The sequence below is a fragment of the Halichoerus grypus genome, chromosome 13, assembly GCF_964656455.1.
Source record: "Halichoerus grypus chromosome 13, mHalGry1.hap1.1, whole genome shotgun sequence".
Taxonomy (NCBI): domain Eukaryota; kingdom Metazoa; phylum Chordata; class Mammalia; order Carnivora; family Phocidae; genus Halichoerus; species Halichoerus grypus.
This window is the reverse complement of record NC_135724.1, coordinates 46,560,405-46,581,254: the sequence shown is the minus strand read 5'-3', so window position 1 is coordinate 46,581,254 and position 20,850 is coordinate 46,560,405. Positions and strand designations below refer to the sequence as shown.

The 20,850-nt window shown below is 43.9% G+C and overlaps 1 protein-coding gene across 2 annotated transcripts in view; it reads left to right on the top strand.

The window, feature by feature from the left end:
- LAMA3 (laminin subunit alpha 3) overlaps positions 1–20,850 on the top strand; it is a 256,665-nt gene that overhangs the window by 217,516 nt on the left and 18,299 nt on the right. For both annotated transcript variants that reach the window (XM_078060502.1, XM_036098118.2), the window contains 12 exons: positions 188–358; positions 2,412–2,563; positions 2,721–2,883; positions 3,318–3,451; positions 4,258–4,402; positions 7,171–7,290; positions 7,667–7,800; positions 13,741–13,858; positions 14,248–14,388; positions 16,642–16,781; positions 17,554–17,685; positions 19,015–19,168. In XM_078060502.1, the coding sequence (XP_077916628.1) occupies positions 188–358; positions 2,412–2,563; positions 2,721–2,883; positions 3,318–3,451; positions 4,258–4,402; positions 7,171–7,290; positions 7,667–7,800; positions 13,741–13,858; positions 14,248–14,388; positions 16,642–16,781; positions 17,554–17,685; positions 19,015–19,168 (1,704 nt within the window). The remainder of the gene's footprint in view (positions 1–187; positions 359–2,411; positions 2,564–2,720; positions 2,884–3,317; positions 3,452–4,257; positions 4,403–7,170; positions 7,291–7,666; positions 7,801–13,740; positions 13,859–14,247; positions 14,389–16,641; positions 16,782–17,553; positions 17,686–19,014; positions 19,169–20,850) is intronic.

The following is a 20,850-nucleotide window of genomic DNA, read 5'->3' as shown; positions in this document are numbered from 1 at the left end:
AAACAGCTTCATGAGTTTATAACCCAGACCTAGGAGACACACACACTCCTTTGCTCTTTATCATAACAACTGGGAAATGCTGACATAGAGATGAAAGGAGTTGTGGCAGAGTCCCAGGTTGTCCCTCTGAGCACACCCCCTTTCCTCACAGAAGAATCTTTAATGACCTAGATCTTTTCCCTTACAGGTTGCTGTCCCCATGAGGTTCAATGGTAAATCTGGAGTTGAAGTCCGGCTGCCGAATGACCTAGAAGATTTGAAAGGATACACATCTCTTTCTTTGTTTCTCCAAAGACCTGAATCAAGAGAATATGGGAGGACTGAGAATATGTTTGTGATGTACCTTGGAAATAAAGATGTAGGTATCGCTTTGACATTTCTCTTGTTTGGTTTGGGGATTTTTTTTTTTTTTAGTATTGGTTCTATATTTGCTGCATGACCACCAAACTTAGTGGCCCAAAGCAACAGTAAATATTTATTATTTCACACTGTTTCTATGGTGCAGTGTTCAAGAGTGGCTTAGCCAGATGGTTCTGATTCAGGGGATCTCATGAGCTGTCTGTCAAGATGTTGGCTAGGGCTGCAGTCATCTGAAGGCTCGACTGGGGCTGGAGATTTGCTCTCAGTTTGGCTCACTCACATGTCTTGTAAGTTAGTGCTGGTTGTTGGTAGGAGGCATTTTTCATGCCACATGGTCCTCTCCATAGGGCTGTTAAGTGTCCTCATGACACAGCAGCAGGCTTCCCTTGGAACTCTGTTGGAGTGCTCATGCTACCATCACCTTGGGGAATTCCACTATTTGTGGGTTGAATTGTGGCCCAAAAGAATATGGTTTTTGAGATACATGTCACAAGTGTGTCCTTGCCATTGGCACAGCAGGAAGAAATCCCACCAATATGTCAGCAGACTCCACCACCTCTGATGGCATCCCAAGGGGCCACCCATCAATTGCAAATTGTTATCTGTTGGCCTTATCTGATGGAGAGACCTTGCCCAATGGGCTTAGCACATGACACATGTGAGCACATGCACACCGGGAGTTAAAGTTCAGCACCCCTCCCTAAAAAACCAGGGCAGCAATATCCAGCCTTCACGGAAATCATCAGTGGTTCTTTCTCACAAAATCGTGACCCTACCCTCCTCCTCAGAATGCCCAGCTGCAGACTCTTCCTCAAGTCGGCAGGGATGGGACCATCTGTGGGTGAGGACTGGAGTGAAATGAAGCCACTCCTGACTAATTAATAAGGCATGCAGTTGCCCTATCTCTTTCTAATTCTAAGTTCTTTAAACCACTACTGTTACAGGCATTTTGAACAGTTCATTTTTTTTTTCTATTTTCTTAAGAGAGCAAGCAGTGGGGTGGGGCAGAGGAAGAGGGAGAGAAAGAATCTTAAGCAGGCTCCATGCCCAGCACAGAGCCCGACACAGGGCTTGATCTCACAACCCTGAGATCATGACCTGGGCCGAAACCAAGAATCCAATGCTCAGCCGACTGAGCCACCCTGGCACCTCTTGAACAGTTCATTTTAGCCTTTAGTCCCTCCTCTTAAAATATATTTTTTTCAACTTAAGTGTCAGAGGAAAAAGTAATCGCTGGCTAGGTTAGGATATAATGGCTGGGAAAAAAATGTCTGAAACATGGTTCTGGAAAATTCTGGTCAGTTAGGAAGTAATTGGCTGTGATTAGTGCATGTGGGTGTTTAAAGATTCCTAAAATTGACACTATTATTAATCACTCTCTAATGCTTTAAAGTGTTGGTACTTTATTTGTAGCTTTCTTATGACATGACTTTCTGCTTTGTATCTTGACAAAATGCACATTACTTTATTCCTTCAACAATTTTATACCATCTACCTACAAGGCACCAACACTGTATTTATGATACACAAAAATTTGATTCTTGAATGTAAATTTCATGTTATGTATATTTTACCACAATTTTAAAACTTCTTATGTACCTTCAGGTGCTGGTATTCTAACAAAGAAAGATACATATGTAGCTGACCGTGATAACACAGGGTTCTAGGTATTATAACAAAGGCATGTGCGAAGTGTTAAGAGATCATTATATGGTACAGGGAGAACAAAAATGGCTTATTTCTAGACTAAAATCCAGTGGAGACCTGAGTCTGTATCTGGTTCATCTTTATGGCAAGTGCTTGGCAAATATTTGCAGATTGAGCAAATGGGGGAGTGAATCCATGAGTGCAATGATCTGGGAGAGAAGACAGTGCAGACATTAAGTGTTCTGTCTGTATTGTTCTGTACAAGGAGGTACCTCATTTATTCTGCCTGCCCAAGGGTTATTGTGTAAAACCTGTTAGTTATTTGAAATGCACTCTCTTGGGATGGGAAGTTGAGAGGACCAGGGTGTGTTCGAAGGGCTCTGAAGTGGCCTTGATGTCTCCAGGCCTCCAGGGACTACATCGGCATGGCAGTTGTAGACGGCAAGCTCACGTGTGTTTACAACCTGGGCGACCAGGAGTCTGAACTCCAAGTGGACCAGAGCGTGACCAAGAGCGACACTCAGGAGGCAGTAATGGACCGGGTGAAATTTCAGAGGTAAAAGTCCCATTGACCTCTGCTCTTTATGAATCTGACCCACACTCACCAAACTCCCCAGTGTATGTGTTGCTAAACCCCATTTTCAGTATCTTGGCTTTGACTTCTTCGATGTTTGTATAATTTTTAAATATAACTTTAACTTATTTTTAAACAGAATTTATCAGTTTGCAAGTCTAAATTACACCAAAAAAGCCACATCCAGTAAACCCGGAACACCCCAATTCCATGAAATGGGTGGTGGAAACAGCCACACGCTCCTCAATCTGGATCCTGAAAATGTTGTATTTTATGTTGGAGGTTACCCACCTGACTTTAGAGTAAGTGTGAATGTCATTTCACTGAGTGAAAATATTTACATTTGAATTTGGCATAAGAACCTCAGGTCTCTATTTCAGTTATCCATTATATATAAGATGGATTTAACTATATATTCTTAAAGCATATCCAGTGATAAAAACTAACCGTTTTTGAGGACTTCCTATGTGCAGTGATCTAGACTTAAGTATATGAATTTAAATAGGCATCATTACCATTCCCATTTCATGGATAAAGAAACTGAGACAGAGCAGTTTAATAACTTGTCCAAAGTCAGATAGCTGGTAAATAGCAAAGCCAGGGTCTCTGGCTCCAGGGTCCACATTCTTAATCCCTATGCTACAATGACAGTTAAAAGTGATGGATTCATACTATTTCTTGCCCAGCCTGATCAGTGTCCTTTGTTGAATTAGATTTTTTGTTTCATTTCTTTCAGCTTCCTGCTAGACTGAGGTTGCCTTTATACAAAGGTTGTATTGAATTAGATGACCTCAATGAAAATGTCCTGAGCTTGTACAACTTCAAAAAAACTTTCAATCTCAACACAACTGAAGTAGAGCCTTGTAGAAGGTAAAAACAAAACAAAACAAATAACAACAACAACAACGAAACAACCAGGGACCAGTGTCTCTGTAACTGTGATTTTTGGTAACTTGCAGTTATATTACATATAATAAAGGGATGAGCCGATGAGATGTGATTTTGGTGTCACTGAGAGCTTTGGGCCAGTAGATCTTAAATTATGACTGCATGCAATACTGCTGGTCCACCCCTAAAATTTCCTCATTTGTATAAAATATTAGATTGATAAGAGTTTTCTCAATTTTGAAAAAAATGAATCTTTCTTCAATTTTTGGTGCTTCCTACCCCAAAATATTCAATATTAGATGGTACCTGATTCAGGCACAAAGTTACATATTTACTGTAAGTTTCAAAAAAAAAGATATTAGTCCATGAAATGTACCATAACTTTCTAGGTACTCTGGCAGCTGGACCTATTTGGAAATTGCTGTCTTAAGCTCCTGACCTTCCCTGTAGTTACAAGGATTTGGACAAACTATTACTCAGAATAAAATTATATTTCAAGTTAATAGCTAGGCTACATCTTCCTAAGTAGATATTTCCAAAGGGGACTCTTAACTATTATCTTTTTTGAGTTAGGGTTTGATTATCATGGAGCATAAGAGCACATCCAGGAGAAATGGTTGGCTATTTTAACCTTTTAAAGATGTTTCCTTTTCTTGAACAAAATCATGACAGCTACACTGCATGGGCTTTGCTCTGTTTTTCAGATAGCAGCATCTTGTATTAATAAGCACACTTGAGTGGGGGTCATTTGCTGCTGTGTTCTAATGTGTGATCATTGACGTTGACAGGAGAAAGGAAGAGTCAGACAAAAATTATTTTGAAGGTACAGGTTATGCTCGAATTCCAACTCAACCAAACGCTCCCATCCCAACCTTTGGACAGACAATTCAGACCACTGTGGATAGAGGACTGCTGTTCTTTGCAGAAAACAAGGTATTCTATAACAAACATCCAAATAGTACCAAGTATGTCCATTCAATTAAGCAACTTTGGGGTAACTGGGTTATTATAAACAATTAACTAGGTCTGAAAAAGTGTGCAAATATTACCTACATCTTTTCTCTTGGCCCGATTCTGCTGTCTTTGGCTATGGGAATGTGTGTTTTAATGAGGCAAGTAATTGGGAATTTGAGAACATGCCACCCAAACATGTCATTGTCAGTTTTATTCTTTGAAAATCATGGCTTGCCTGATAATATACTTAGTCGGCCTGAAATCACGTGACCACCTCCCAGGGTCTCTGAGAGTCAGACTGTTTGACTTCCTGCTGTTTGCATCTTGGTCCGACTTTTGCCAGGCTCTGTGGAATTATGTCTTTTCCGCCTGATCCTTGGCTTTCCAAGACCTGGAAGCTTCTGAGTTTTCAAGCCACTGAAGTTTCTGGAGGCCATTCTTAAGTCTAGTTTGGAGAAATCCAAAGTGACTCTACAAGTAATGGTCAGCGCCGTCTGCTGGGAGATGGGCCTGGGGTGACCACTCCTGGGCACAGGGCCTGCCGGGAGACGGGCCTGGGGTGACCGCTCCTGGGCGCAGGGCCTGCCAGGAGACAGGCCTGGGGCGGCCGCTCCTGGGCACAGGGCCTTCTGTGGTCGCTTTACAGGTAGCATTTCTGGAGAAGTGTGGATCTTTGTCTGAGAACATGGGATTGACACAGAGCTTGGGATTTGACCAACCCCTTCTACCTGCAGGGTGGGGCCAGAGACCTGATCCAACTCTCCTCTCTGGGGCTGGTCTTGACCCTCTGGGAGATTCCAAGGCTGAACCAGTTCTGAGGATTTGGGAAGGTCCTGACCTGCCGACAGCATGCAAGGAGCCAAGAAGTCACACAGCATCTTCAGGGCAAGGGGGTTGTTTCCAAAACAAGGTCTTCCTTGTACTACATTTTGGAGACCAAGAACCAGAACTACTACTCATATTAGAAGAAAATTTATGGAACTCCATTAGTAGCCAGATAAGAGAAAATTATTTTGAGCGCTGTTATTAGGCAGAGTGGCTCATGACTCAGTGAGCTGATGTGACTCTGTTGTTGAGTGTGGTGAACCCTAACTGCCTCCCAAGGACAAGATTTAGGATCCAGATAAGGAGTGATGTTACTTTTAAGTAAGGGTTCTGTCTGTAGATGTCAAAGAGAGGTCTTCTTGTCATTAGGGAACTGTGGAAGAATAAGGCTTTAAGCCCTATATCAGAAATTCCTCAGTGTATCTTTCTACTAAGGAAAGACCTGCTTCAAGTATGTGCTTTATGCAGGGATAGGGATGCAGTTACAAGCTGTTGCTGTCCTCAAGGACCTTCTAGTCTAGAGCGGAAGACAAATATTTCACAAAGCTATACTCATTAATTGGTTAATTAATTCATCACAATGGCCATGAGTGGTATAGAGGGAAAGTTTGGGGTGAATGAAGATGTATAAAAGACTTGAGCAAAGTCTGGGTAATCTGGGACCCGGAGGGAAGTAGAAGACAGCATTTGGAGGGGACAGGGCAGAGGGGTGATCGCTGTGGGGAGAGGGGCATAAAGAAGGCCTGGAGGTGGGAGGGGCAGGGAGCGCTCAGGGACAAAATGGTGGCCCGTGTGGCTGGGGCAAGGAGAGGCAGAAGAAGCTGAAGGAGTGATCAGAGCCCCACAACATGTACGGGGGAGCCGGGGCTTCCCCCTGAGAGCAAAGGAGGGTAATGAGCTCGCACTGGCCTTTCCCACAGAGCACTCTGGCTGCAGAGTGGCAAGTGGGTTCAGGAGGGGACGGGGGGGACGGGGCATTATTGCTGTGTAGTCTGGCTAAACAAGCGTGGCTGACCCTGGGTGGCACAAAACAAAGAGAGTTAAAAAATGGGGGAACTGACAAGATTTGATAGGAAGGGAGAGGAGGGAACGTTTAAGAGTGACTCCTGGTAGGTTTGTGGCTGGCTCAGCAAGGTGCTTACTGGTGAGAGAGAGAAAGGAGGAGAGAGAGCAATGGGAAGGGTGGAGAGACAGGCTTGGCAGCTGAGGGGCATGTAGATCTCAAGCCCTGCTTGTGGTATTCAAATTTGAGGGATCCAAGAGTCACCCGCAGTAACAATAAGGTTACCGGATGTGTGGGCCTGGCCCCGAGAAGACACGTCTAGGCTGGAGAGAAGCATCTGGGCTTCATGGGCACACACCTGCATTGGGGCTACAAAAGTGACCGTGACTTTGAAGCAAAGAGAGGGTAGGAGGGAAGAAGAGGTCTTTGCGGGCCCTCGAGGAACCCTCCACATTCGAATGGAAGGAGGGGGGCTGGAGGGGGGATGAGCCAGCAAATGAGGCTGAGACAGCAAGCAGTCGGCGAGCAGAGGGGGGCAAATGTCGGGGGTTTCACAAAGACCATACCGCTCTCCGAAAGGTAGCGGTCATCTTTTCAAATGGTACTAATGACCTGTATCTTTTCCCTTCCCATTTGTGCATGCTGGTTATGGATCGTATGAAACAAAATCGTGATCATAGCTGCATTTATTGCGTCTTTTCTGTGTGCCGGCCACTGAGCATGATGTTGAACACGACTTAGAATATTTACACATCATGCCCAACCTGGCAGGTGGATATTACAGCACTGTTGTCCCTGTTAACTGAGGAGGGGGCTGCAGCTGAGAGCAGTTTGTGACTTGAGAGTAATTTGTGTTCCAGACCTCTAGGTCTTCTTTGGGGGAATCTCCTGGTAAATCTACATTGTTTCCATGCCCTAGGATCGCTTCATATCTCTAAATATAGAAGATGGCAAGCTCCTGGTGCGATACAAACTGAATTCAGAGCCACCGAAAGAAAATGAAGTTACACAGGTTGTCAACAATGGAAAAGACCATTCGGTATGTCCTTTCAGTCTGTTCGCGTGAATTATTAAATATTCTCGGTCCTTTAAAATTAAGTCAGTGCCCAAAACATTTTTCTATTACCAGACTAACTTACAGTTATTAAAGGAGGAGGGATACCTCCTTTCAAAATCTGAGTACCTGGGCATGAAATATATATATGGCATATATAAAACATGATTAATTTCAAATGCAAACATTTCTATTAAAATGTTTTAATATTATATTTTTATCCAGAAGTGCTACTGCTCAAAGTCTTCCTACCACATATATAATCAATCTGAAGGAAATAAAAACATAATAGCTCTGACCCATGCTGAATAGGATTCTTTAATTCCCCATTGCTTACTGACTCATCTCTCATTTATTTTAGATACAGATCATAATCGGAAAAACCCAAAAATTGATGAGGATAAGTGTGGATTTTTATAACAGCATAATTAATGGTGACATATTTGATTTCAGCACATATTATCTGGGAGGAATTCCAATTTCAATCAGGGAAAGGTAAGATGATGTTTTTTGTTTTTTGTTTTTTTTTAAAAACAAAGAAGCAGATTACCTCTCTGAGTGATTATGGTTACAATTGCTACTGATTAGTTTGACTTTTTAAAATCCAGCAAGAAGGGCGCCTGGGTGGCTCAGTCAGTTAAGCGTCTGCCTTCAGCTCAGGTCATGATTCAGGGTCCTGGGATCGAGTCCCTCATTGGGCTCCCTGCTCAGCCAGGAGCCTGCTTCTCCCCTGCCTGCCATTCCCCCTGCTTGTGCTTGCTCTCTGTCTCTCTCTCTCTCTCATTCTCTCTGTGTCAAATAAATAAATAAAAAATCTTAAAAAAAAATAAAATAAAATTTAGCAAGAAACAAACACAAAAAGTTTAACTTTTCAGTATTCACAGTGATAGCCAACAGAGTCAAATATGTTGTAAACACTGGATTATGGGACTGGCCACTGAAAGAAGAAGAGTGAGGGAACCGTGGGTCACCCCCGAGTGTCATTCTCGGGAAGAGAGAAACTATAGGGAATATGGTTAGTGTTGACAATGCTGCTCATAAGAAGGGAAGCTGTGGCCCTGGGGTCCCTAACGGTAGCATAGGAGAGCGCAGGCAGTTCTATGGCCTGACAAGCAACGCTGGGCACTGAAAGTTGGGGTTGCTGCCTTCAGGAACTGTCTCTAGAATGTAAGGCGTGTCTGCATTACCTGCCCCTTACGTGTTATCAAGTAAGGAACAGGTGCATAACTGCTTCTTGGATAATGAATACATGGATGAATTAAGTTAATTGGAAAGGAAGTGAAGCCTAATCTGAATGAGTAAAAAACAACACCACTTCAAGAATGCACTTAAAAATAACTTTTACATTTAAATGTGTTTGAATCCTCCAAAAAGGCTTTTTAACAGCTGATGATAATGTGTGGAAAGAAGATTTTCTGGAAGGGTTAGTACAGACTTGTGACTGAGTGAAGAGCACTTCCACATTGTTTGATTGTGATTATTCTTTTTTTTTTTTAAAGATTTTATTTATTTGACAGAGAGAGACACAGTGAGAGAGGGAACACAAGCTGGGGGAGTGGGAGAGGGAGAAGCAGGCTTCCCGTGGAGCAGGGATGTGGGGCTCGATCCCAGGACCCTGGGATCATGACCTGAGCCGAAGGCAGACGCTTAATGATAGAGCCACCCAGGTGCCCAATTGTGATTATTCTTATATGAGATCTCAGGCTAGTTAACTCTTTTTCTAATTTATAAATCAGTTGGAAAGAGTACTAGATGTGATTTATAAGGTATTGTGCAAAGGTAGTCTGTCTTCAAGTATCCTTATGTATTTGGGCATCTGTCCATCTATAGTAAAGACGAACTAATATTTGTTTTAAAGTTCTTAAGGTTGCCCTCAAAGACAAAAATGCAGATGGGAAAGCTCAGCACTTTATTTAATAGAGTTTGGGAGTGAATTCCTTAGATTTTTTTTGAACTAGAAAGGACCTTGCATGGGACATAACCGCTGACCTTGATAGATGAAGAAATTGAGAACCAGAGAGGTGGTATTCATATTTAATATCATCAATATCATATCAATTCAACCATGAATTGCTGTTATGAATGAGCAATAATCTTGATTTTATTCAATTAAATGTGATAAAATAGATTAACTTAAGGAAGTCAGCACTACTGTGTCCATCTGAGGTTCCCGTTTATTTACTCATTACACAAATACTCATTGAGTATCTAGGGACATCAGGCAGTGTGGCAGGTGTGGGGAAGGCGATGGTGAACAGGCCAGAACCTCAAGCATAGCAGGAGGGAGACCATAAAGTGTGGCGGGTGTGACAAGAGGGGAAGCTCGAGGTCCTCTGGGGCCCAGGGAGGGAATTTAATCCAGTTGGGGCATCCGGAACATGGCCTCTGGTTTGGACCTGAAAAACAGGAGCAATCAACATATGGGAAGCACCAAGAGCTGAAGAAAGTGTTACCTTCCAAGGAACTGCAGGACACCAGTGAAGCAGGCCGGGATTACCACATGGGGCTGGTGTGGGAAGCAGGGGCCAGAACACAGAGGATCTTGAAAGTCACAGTAAGCTGTCACTCAGGGGACACCAGCAGAGAAAGGACATTATCAAATTCAGCTGGTGCAGGGCAGAGATTGGATTCGAGAGGAAAAAGGCAGAGGCAGGTAGAGCATCCAGATGAGCATCTTCACAGAGGCAAGAGATGAAGGCAGTCACAGGGAAATAGCAGTGCAGATAAGGCAAAGGGAATGGATTCTCAATATATTTAGGACAGTGGCTGGGTACTACTGAGCGATAGCTTGGGTTTGGGGAGGAAAGTAGAAAGCGCTCAAGGATGACACCTGGGGTTTGCTCCAGTGCTTGGGCGGGTGGACAGCGCCAGCAGAGGGCCAGGGGGACTGGTTCAGGCTGAGACAGGCTGAGTTCCTGGAGCCCGAGAGATAGCAGATGGAGATGAGGGAGAGCGGTAGGACAAAAGGTCTGGCCCTCCGCAGAGAAGTCTGGGCTGGAGAAAGGGTGAATGCAGCTCAGGTAGAGGTGCTTGTCAAGGTTCTAGGGCAGGTGGGCTGAGGAATTTCTGGAGGCAACAAGGAAGTCACTGGCCGGCGGTTTGAATTTGTGCAGTGTTAGCACAAGACCCCCAGATAACGATGCAGATGCCAGTCAGCCAGGGTTTCCTAGCAAAGGGTAGTGGGTGCGAACCAAAAGAAGTCGCTCTAGTTTTGGCTCAGCCACCAAAGAGCAACGTGGCCTGGAGTTAAGTCAGCACTCAGGCTTGCTTTCCCTTGTATCCCTATCCATTTAAGGGATACATACACGGATCTAGTTGTGCATATACAGATAGATGTACAGAGAGAATTTTCCTAGTCATCTGTCCTAGAGTCTTCCAAACAAGGGATTACTCCTTTTTCTGGGCAAGTTTATACTTTGTTTTCTTTATTAAAATCACAAGAACATGGAAAATGTAGGAGGTAGAAGCCAGTCAAAAGATTTCACTGGCCTTTTAGTCACTTGCAAATAAAATGCTAAGCAATGGCTGTTTCTGGCCTGGCTGCGTCCTTCTGGTGACATCTTTGATGGTCCAGAGAGTTCGGAAACTCCCTCTGATGTGGGTCACCGGGGGCGGGGCGGGGGGGGAAGAGAGGAGTCCTACTGATCACTCATGACCGAGCTCTGAGGGGCAAGCAAGCAATCCCCCTGAAGGGGCAGGTGTTCTGACCCCGGCATGAGGAGAAGGCCCTTGCAGATGTAGCCCTTAAGCCTAGTCTGGGGCAAAGCAAGCCAATCTCTAAAGCAGCTCTGACCAAGAGATGTTGTGGATGCCTTGTTTTCTCCTCTTTCACTACAGTGTGTCTTCTAGGAATGGGGGCCCAGCTCTGGGAATGACTTTTTCAGGATTCCAGTCAGAAATCACAAGCTGTTAATCCTATCTGCTTCCCATAAGAAGAGAAAATCACCCCGATAATGCCAGGGGCTCTCAAGCCAACAGGACACCTTTGCTGAGAACCTACCCCATTGTGTCAGTGTAACAATAAACCATTAAGATGAAAATAATTCAAAAAGTAAAAATCAGTCAGGGGTCTATTGGACATTTACACAGTTTAGGATTACCTTTGGCTCCTAGGGCTCTGAAATCTGCCTACCACAGGCTTGGACCAGTTGGGCCTCTGTGAATGGCCCGGCCCCCAGTGCGCATACACACCCCAGTGTGCTAACCCTGCCATGCGGCAGCCTGCACCCCTACACGATCCCATTCCTCCAGCAAGTGTGTTCAGCCCTTGCATCCTGGAGCAAATGTGGAAGTCTAGGCCCTCCGATGAGCCAGAGTAACCAGAACACCCCAGAGAAGAGTGGAAATAAATCTTCCATCTTAACATCTCTGCTGGAGATGACTGTTCTTCTGTAGGAAAGGGTCCTAATTCTTCTGAGCGCTGTGGGCACACAGACTGTGTAAGTGTCAAGAGCAGGGACTTTGAGTCACACTAGTTCGTGGGACACACTGACCACTCAGATCCCAGAGCTGCCACTTCCTTGCCACATGACCTTAGACCAGTTGCTTAACCACCCCCACGCCTCCTCGTGCGACCTCTGGGACGGGGTCAGAGTAGCTACCCATCTCTCAGGGCTGTGTGAGGATTCAAAGTGAGTCGAGGAGTTGGCGAGGCACCAGGCACGCGGTAAGAGCTCGGTGAACGTTAGAGAGCAAAATACCTCCCTCAGAAGGTCATGGTGAGGCTGGAATAACAGTGCCTTACACAGCATAGGGCTCCATCTCTCTCTGCCTGCTGCCTTTCCTCCCCCCTCTGCTTTTCTTCTAACTTCGACCCAGACTATCTGGAAAGAAGGACATCAGGGGATGGCGAGGGGTCCGAACCACGGGGAAACCCAAGAGAGAATGGATTTTTAAAATATGTGTAAACAGACAAGTGCCAGGAATTAATATGAACTTTCGTTCTTTTCTGAGGCAAAAAGCCATCTTTATAAAATAATTAAGCTCAAGCTGCTGTGCCAGTGAGGATTCATTTCTTCCTTTTCCTTCTAATGAAATTTAATTTCGTGCGCATTACCTGTAGCTCAACTATTTATAATGATTTGAATAAAAATGAATGCAGATACCTTTCCATTTAGAAAGGTGAGCCGCCTTAGGGATTTATAAGGAAATCAGCTTTGTGTTTTCCGTCGTACTTCACTTGTTTAAGAAACACAAATATTTGCCTGGACTCCAGGCAGTTCATCTGTGTTAATGTTTTATGGGAAGTCAGCTCCAGACAGACCCAAAAGTCAAATCAAAGGAGAAATGCCAAAAAAAAAAAAAAGAAGAAGAGGGTAGGGGGCGGAATGCCAAGGTAGCCACAAAGGCAGAACTGCTGTAGAAAGAAATTGCTCTCATTATCAGGACTCTCCTCATAATGGGAGAGTTACTAACCCCACCATCTCACATGGAGTCCTCACTCTGTACCAGGCACCATGTGAGTGTGTCACACATACTACTAACTCGTTTAAATTCGTAACAACCCCATGAAACAGATTAACACATTCCCATTGTAGAAAGGAGGAAACAGAGTCACAGAATAGTTACATCGCCTGCTCAAGCAGCAGGGATAGGGCTTGAACCCAGGCAATGTGGGTGCAGAGCCCTCAGCTCTCAGAAACAGCTCCTGGGGGGCACTTGGGTGGCTCAGTCGTTAAGCGTCTGCCTTCGGCTCAGGTCATGATCCCAGGGTCCTGGGATCGAGTCCCATATCGGGCTCCCTGCTCCGTGGGAAGCCTGCTTCTCCCTCTCCCACTCCCCCTGCTTGTGTTCCCTCTCTCGCTGTGTCTCTCTGTCAAATAAATAAATAAAATCTTAAAAAAAAAAAAGAAAGAAGCAGCTCCTGAGCGGTCACAATTGCAGGCCACACATGGTACCGAGCAATTCCTGTGCATTAACTTGTTTAATCCTCACAATGCTTTCCATTGTTCCAGCCTGGCATTGGTTAAATACCAAGCCACATTTTCCATCGCTGACTAGAACCAGAATGCAACCGATTGTTTCTACTGAGTTAACAGTAACTAACTTAAAAGTGGACAGGAGAAAAAGCAAAGTGTTTTTTAGGGCATTCTTGGCTCTACTAAATAATGTACTTATTAATATGTATTGATATAATATTTATAGTATTAGATATCGTACATTTTCTGTCACTGTACTTTTTGAGGACACTGGCCATTCTTCTGTCAACACTATTACGTTCATTTTTAAAGCTGAGAATGCTGAATCACAGAGAAAGGAAGTCGATTTTCTCAGCTTCACAAAATAAGTAGAGTTATAGAAATCCCATGAGAACAGATACCCATAAAATACATACTCGTTTATGGGTGAGAAGTACCAGACAGTGCAGAGTTTCAGCTCCAGTTCTCAGACAAACCGGGTCTGGTACATCTCTTCCTTTTTTGTACCCCAAATCAGGTTTAACATTTCTACACCTGGTTTCCGAGGCTGCATGAAAAATCTGAAGAAAACCAGCGGTGTTGTTAGGTTGAATGACACTGTGGGAGTCACAAAAAAATGCTCAGAAGACTGGAAGGTAAGAATTCAAAACCTTCCAGAGCAGTGCTGCTCCCCGGCCAACCCATCTTGTAGTCATTTATAGACCAGCGCTAGAGTTTTTCTGGTAGCACACAGTATTATGGCAAACCGGTTCATTTCTACTTCCCACATATGTGTGCGAACTGGTTCATTTCTACTTCCCACATATTTGCAAGACACACAACCCCTTCACATTTGCATATTACATTTGTAAGAAAAAAGAAATACCAACTCTACACACAACTCATGCAGAAAAGGAAACTGTTTCTTCCTGAGGCAACAGAAACCACATTAATCAGCTCAGGTGAAGCAATACAGGATAAGATCCTGGATTTCAGCCATCAAATCATTCCAATGCCAGTAATTTATTCCACATTTGCATTTCAGCTCGTGCGATCTGCCTCATTCTCCAGGGGTGGACAATTGAGGTTCAACAATTTGGACCTCCCTTTGCCCAACGAATTCCAGGCCTCCTTTGGGTTTCAGACCTTTCAACCGGGTGGCATGTTGTTTAATCTCCAGGCACAGGTATGAAATATTGCATGAATACTGAATAAGACTTAAACCTGACTCAAAGTTTGATGTCAAAAACAGTAGAGAGATTTTGATGGTAAACTAGTTGGGCATTTTATCCATTATCACACGGTAAATGACATTGCATATTTCAACCATGGAGGTTACTCTTCATCCTGGGGCAAGTCCTAAAAGAAATAAGGCTAAGAAAGTACATTAGACTTTACAGAGTTGAATTCATATGTATTCATGGACTCATTTTCATTCTTCTTAGGTTTATTTCACGAGTAAAGGTGAATTATAACTGTTATAAGTAATAATGTAACCTAAAGTTTTAGATCCAAGAAAAAAATCCAAATGTGTCCCCACTATTCCTTTTTGAGTCCACAAAAGATAGCTCTTCAGATTCCTTTTTTGCAGCAGTAGCTGGTTGGACAATATTTACATCTGGGGAATGAGAGAAAATAGGGTCCTTGGCTCTTTGTTCATGTACAACGGAGCGACAAGGTACGCTTTATAGCTTCATAGGATTTCGTTTGTGTGGTCATGTAGGTATAGAGGTCAACTAATATTTAGAAATCCCCTTGTGGAATGAGGGGGATTTTAACACAGAAGTAGAAGTAGAATACTGACATTCTTGGATGTGTTTCTTTAGGATTGCCAGCACAACAGACATTTAGTATTTGTCGAAAGAAAGAAGAGTAGCCGACTCTGTGGCGATGTCATATTAGAAGGCCTTGTCTCTCTTGATATATATTTGCTCATCAGCCTTTAGAGATCTTTTTTTTTTTTTTAAACTACCCCCTGAAGGAACATGTGTCAGCATTTTGACTGCAAGAGTGCCTTTTCTATCAAAGTAGGATGTTTCGACCTAGTTCTTTTGACACCCAGTGCTTGTTTCCCCTGCCAAGGGTAGGAGCACAGAGTACACAATATACAAAATGGTTAAAAACTGGCAGAAGAGTTGACTGAGCAAAAGAGGGGATCACTCCTAGACAATGGAGGGATCCTAGAAATACCCCAGGAACACTGCCCTCAACTTCATAATGGGTTAGCTAAGTCATACATATAAATTGGCATTCCTTTACCCAACTCATAATGAATATTGCCAACTGAAAAAAACCAAATTAAACTGATAGTGGCTACAATCGCACATTGTAAAAATAGTTTTATTTAGTTTTTTTAAAGATTTATTTATTTGAGAGAGAGGGAGCATGAGTGGGGGAGGAGCAGAGGGAGAAGAAGAGAGAGAATCCGCAAGCAGACTCCCCGCTGAGTGCAGAGCCCAATGTGGGGCTCGATCCCAGGACCCTGAGATCGTGACCTGAGCCGAAATCAAGAGTCAGCTACTTAACCGACTGAGCCATCCAAGCGGCCATATAAAAATTGTTTTAGACTAAAAGCTCACTGAATGATCACATCTTGTTGAAAATTGCAAAAATTGTACTTGGTAGAAAAAAAAATCAACAGAATTAAAATGACAACTGCAAAAACTACACATATTTTTTTTATTAAGAATTAACAGAATCGAATCATCGTGCCAAAATTTAGATCTGCAGAGTTTGACATCAGAAAATTGAACTTCCTAGGAATTATGACCAGAAAATAAAAAATTCATAATGACTAAAGAGAAGATATCATTGCTATAATCATATATTTTAAAAAATGGATGAATCAAGTCTTCATCACAAAATTGATTCAGAAAAGAATTGATCCTGATGAAAATAACTTCAACAGATTGGCTTAACTGTTTTGTATCATTGATGGAGAAGTTAAATTGGTTTATGGAAAAAAAAAAGAAAAAAAAGGGGGGGTGCCTGCGTGGCTCAGTCAGTTAGGCATCTGCCTTCAGCTCAGGTCATGATCTCAGGGTCCTGGGATCAAGCCCTACATGGGGCTCCCTGCTCAGCGGGGAGTCTGCTTCTCCCTCTCTCTCTGCCCTTCCTCCTGCTTGTGCTCTCTCTCTCTCTCTCTGTCAAATAAATAAAATCTTTAAAAAAAAAAATGGTTTACGGACGTAGGTCCATAAGATGCTTTTGACAGATTCAACAGTGTTGAAATACTTTGCATAACACTTTTATATTCATAAACACAGAGTCAGAATATTCAAAAATAATCTTTAGATTGAAATAGTGAAGTCAAAACATTTGGGCCAAAACATCCTGACTGTCTTATCCGTAGTGTTGATCATAACTTCAGTATCGACACCGTCATAATCTTTCAGTGGAAGTTAATGACATTGATGGGTATGTTCTGTGGTGGTTTCAGACACGGAACCTGCAGGTCTCCCTGGAAGATGGTCACATTGAACTGAACACCAGGGATAGCAACAGCCCGATTTTTAGATCTCCGCAGACGTACACGGATGGTTCACTGCATTATGTATCTGTAATAAGTGACAACTCTGGGTGAGTACGATGGCACTTTCGCCAGAGCTCTAAGACTTTTATTTAGCTTAATGGAATTTTCTAATATCTTTTTTGTGAAGTATGTGTCCTTGATGCTAACACTATTTTACTAGTAAGTCTTAGCCTTCTTCCTGGTTCTGTATCAATGTCCTCATTAAAAAAAATAATAATAAAATCAATCAGCCAAAAGGTGGGTGGATAAACCAACTGTGGTCTATTCAAAATGTGGGAATGAAACCGGAGTAATGAGCACAGAAGATCTACAACTGTATAGAATGCCGTGGATGAACCTCGCAGCGTCCTGCTGAGTGAAAGAGGTCGCACATAGAAGAATTCATCTTCTATGATTTCATTTATATAAAATTCAAAAACAGGCAAAATTAATTTCTTTTATCAGAAATCAGGACTCGGGGGTTATACCCTCAGACGGGGAAAAGCGGGCACAAGGCAGGGTTCCTGGGTGCTGGTCGGTTCTGCTTCTGTGGCTGGGTGCTCCTGTCGTTGGTGTATTCACGCTGCAAAAAATTCACTGAGCACACAGGATATGTGCACTTTCTGTATGTATAGACTGCTTTAATAAAAATACAATAAAAAAGAAATACATGAAAAAATTTTTTTAAAAATTAAATGCTCTTTAAAAATAAATCTAGTTTAACAAGTTACTTTAGGTTAAAGATATGGAGTCCGAATCGAAGAGCCTCAGTGGGCCACGTGGTGAGAAACTTTTCTTCCCCGCCATTCTCACTCTTGTTTTGCCTTCCTCTTCGTCCAGACTCCGGCTTCTCATTGATGACCAAACTCTGAAAAGTAACCAAAGGCTACAGGACTTGTCAGGTTCCCAGCATCCCCTGTATCTGGGCGGGAGTCACTTCGAGGGTTGCATCAGCAACGTTTTCATCCGGAGGTGCGTGCCTTGTTGCGGGTGTGCGGCTGATGAGCGTGGCCTGCCTCCGGGAGGGCATCCCCTTGCTCTAGTAGTGGAGTTGGATTTGTCACCACGTGCAGCCTGAGGCTCTCATTCCGCCAACTTTCAAACGCCTTCTTAGACAAGATACACACACTAGAAAGAAACCACCTCCCACGAACACCTCACCTGGGCCCAGCCTCCCTTTGTAGGAACAGCTTTGGCACAGAACCTTGGGAAAGGTCTAGTGAAAGTTAACTTTCAGATTATGGCCCTGAAGATTTTCCATACTGAAATTTTACTTCATTTTAATCAAGGTCATGCAATTTGATTTCATCAGTGCTCCCCTGTTTTGGGGGGCTGGGGACTTGCATGGGCCAGCACTGCTGGGAAGCCAAATCGCTACCATGTCGAACCCGAGCGTGACTTTTCATAGAGAGAGGAGCCTGGTCCTTGCACGCAAATGTTTAGATGTTCTTTTCTTTTGATTCAAAATGATCGCTTTTTATTTTTTTATTTTTTTTTAAAGATTTTATTTATTTATTTGACAGAGAGAGATAGTGAGAGAAGGAACACAAGCAGGGGGAGAGGGAGAGGGAGAAGCAGGCTTCCCGCAGAGCAGGGAGCCAGATGTGGGGCTCGATCCCAGGACCCTGGGATCATGACCTGAGCCGAAGGCAGACGCTTAACGACTGAGCCACCCAGGCGCCCCATGATTCAAAATGATCGCTTTTTAGATAAAAGCCAAAACCCTCCCCAGGGCAGAAGGAGGGCCCAGGACTGGTCAGGAACCTCGGCAACCTGTGGGGAGCTTGGGGGCTCCTGCTGTCCATCAAGGCTCAGACAACAATCATAAGATAAGCAGATTTATCTGTGAGACTCTCCTGCTCAAATGCAGCAAGATCAACCTTTCTGCAAACTCACCTCTAAGGTTTCCTGATGTTCACCATCATTCTAGGTCATCGGTGCCCACTTTTCTCCTCTCTGCATAGTTCATTTTCACATTTCTAAATGACACCTGTTCCAAAGAAAGCACTATCATACTCTGGCTTTGCCCCAGCCCTAACCATTCAAGTCAATGAAATTTGTGAGCCTTCCTGCCGGCAAGGCATGGTGCTGGGTATTACAGGGAATGCAGAAATGGGTCACAGCCCATCCTCCTCTCTGAGCCTGGTGTCTCCTCTAGATATAATGCGCGGGTAGGAGATGAAAGTGCACCTAAAGCCTGACAGTAAGAATGCGTAGTTTTGAAGCAAGCTCTCTCTGCCGGTGCATCTTCCTTGAGATTTCAGAGTTGGACAGTGGTTTGCCTCTTCGCCCTCATTCCAGGCAATCAGGGAACCCTGCGGTCCTGGACTTGGCCAATAAAACTTTCAAGAGAGATGTGTCCCTGGGAGGCTGCAGTTTAAACCCACCACCTTTCCTCCTGTTGCTCAGAGGTTCTACGAGGTTTAACAAATCCCACACTTTGAATATCAACCAGGTAAGTGTACCCAACACTGGCTTTTGCTTCTCCCTTGGGGATTCTCAGAAGCGAATCCTACCTCATATGAGATGTTGGGGAACGGGTGGGAGTGGAGGGAGGGGTGTAGATCGCCTGATCCCTTGGTGGTCGGTGCCTCCAGGAAGTGGGATTGATGGGTCAGCAACAGTTGGATTATACCAAAGTGTAAAAAATGTTTCCTCTCTTTTACTTTGTATCTTGGTGAAAATTTGGCAATTTTTGAGACAGAACAAATTAAAACCTAGGTTTCTCAAGTCCTATAGATGATGTCTTGCTCTTTTGACACTTCTGTTGTGTCTCCAACAGGCACAATGAGTTTCTCTAGAATACAGGAGTCATGCCCCTTCCCCTGCCCACAGACACCCCCCAACCCTGCCTCTTACGACAGCACGCATGCGCGCACCCAGGCCTTGCCAAGACCAGTGCGGTTTGACCTTGACTGCACATTAGAAACAGCTGGGGAGCTTTTAAAAGCCTAATGCTCAGGTTGCATCCCACCCAATTAGGTCAGATGCTCTTGAGGTGGGTCCAAGCGGCAGGAGTTGATAAAGCTTCCAGGGGATCCTAATGTGCAGCACTAAGAGAGGCTGAAAGGAAGAACAGTTTCTGGTTTGAAGGAGCAGAAGCATCATAATGAATTGGACACAGGGTTAGGACTTAAGGAATTCCTCGCTGTGCCCGAGGTCAACAGTCTGACCTCCCCATGTCTGGAGGTTACAATTAAAACGATTAATGGATAAGGCTGAGCACCTCCTATGTGCTGGCTATTGCGCTAAGCTCTTTAAGTGGCTTTTCTTACTAAATCGACAAGTAACCTTGTGAAGGAAGTAGTAGTACTATCCTTCTGTACTTTCGTATCATCATACTAAAGTCATAATAGCAAGCGAGTATATGAGCAGCCACGTGTTACAGAACAAGATGCTGCAGTGTAGAAAGGTCAGCAGTTTGCCCAAGCTCCCACAGCTAGAAGGTGGAGTTGGAATTCAAAACCAGACAGCCTCCTCCCACAGCCTGTGCCCTCTTAAAAGCAGCGCGCTTCTGTTCAGCACACTTTTCGCTCACCGTCAACCCCATGCCACTTGCCTGCCAATATTTTCCCTGCGGCACAGTGATTTGGAGGAGTTGAATAGAGAGCACATAATCAGAAATGTTCTACGCTATTAAGAAGAAAAATAGTTCATAGAGGGGAGTCATTTTACTGTTATGAGAAGAACATCTTTAGGACGGCTCCTTCAGGAATGAAATCACATGAAATCACTTTTTTCATCAGAAGGCTGAAAGTTACGGAGAGACTAAATTAACACAGCGATGGTAGAGATGGAGAGAAGGAAATGGATTCAAAGCTATTTAGAAGACAGAATGTACAGGACCCAGATAATAATTGAATGTGGGTGGTAAGGGAGAGGCAGGAGTTAATACAATTCCGAAGCATCTAGTCCAGGTTATTGGATGGATGGAGGTGCCGTTCATGGAGATAGGAGAAGGACAAGTATTTAGAGGAAGAGACTGAATGGAGCGTGTTTTATATTGAGTGACAGGTGCCCGCAGGACATCTACAGGGAGAAAGCTGGTGGGGGGCCTGTCAGATGTCGCTGAGTGGGCCTCAGTGGATGGCGGGCGCGGGGGCTGGAGTTATCCATGTGGGAGCCGCCATGAACACA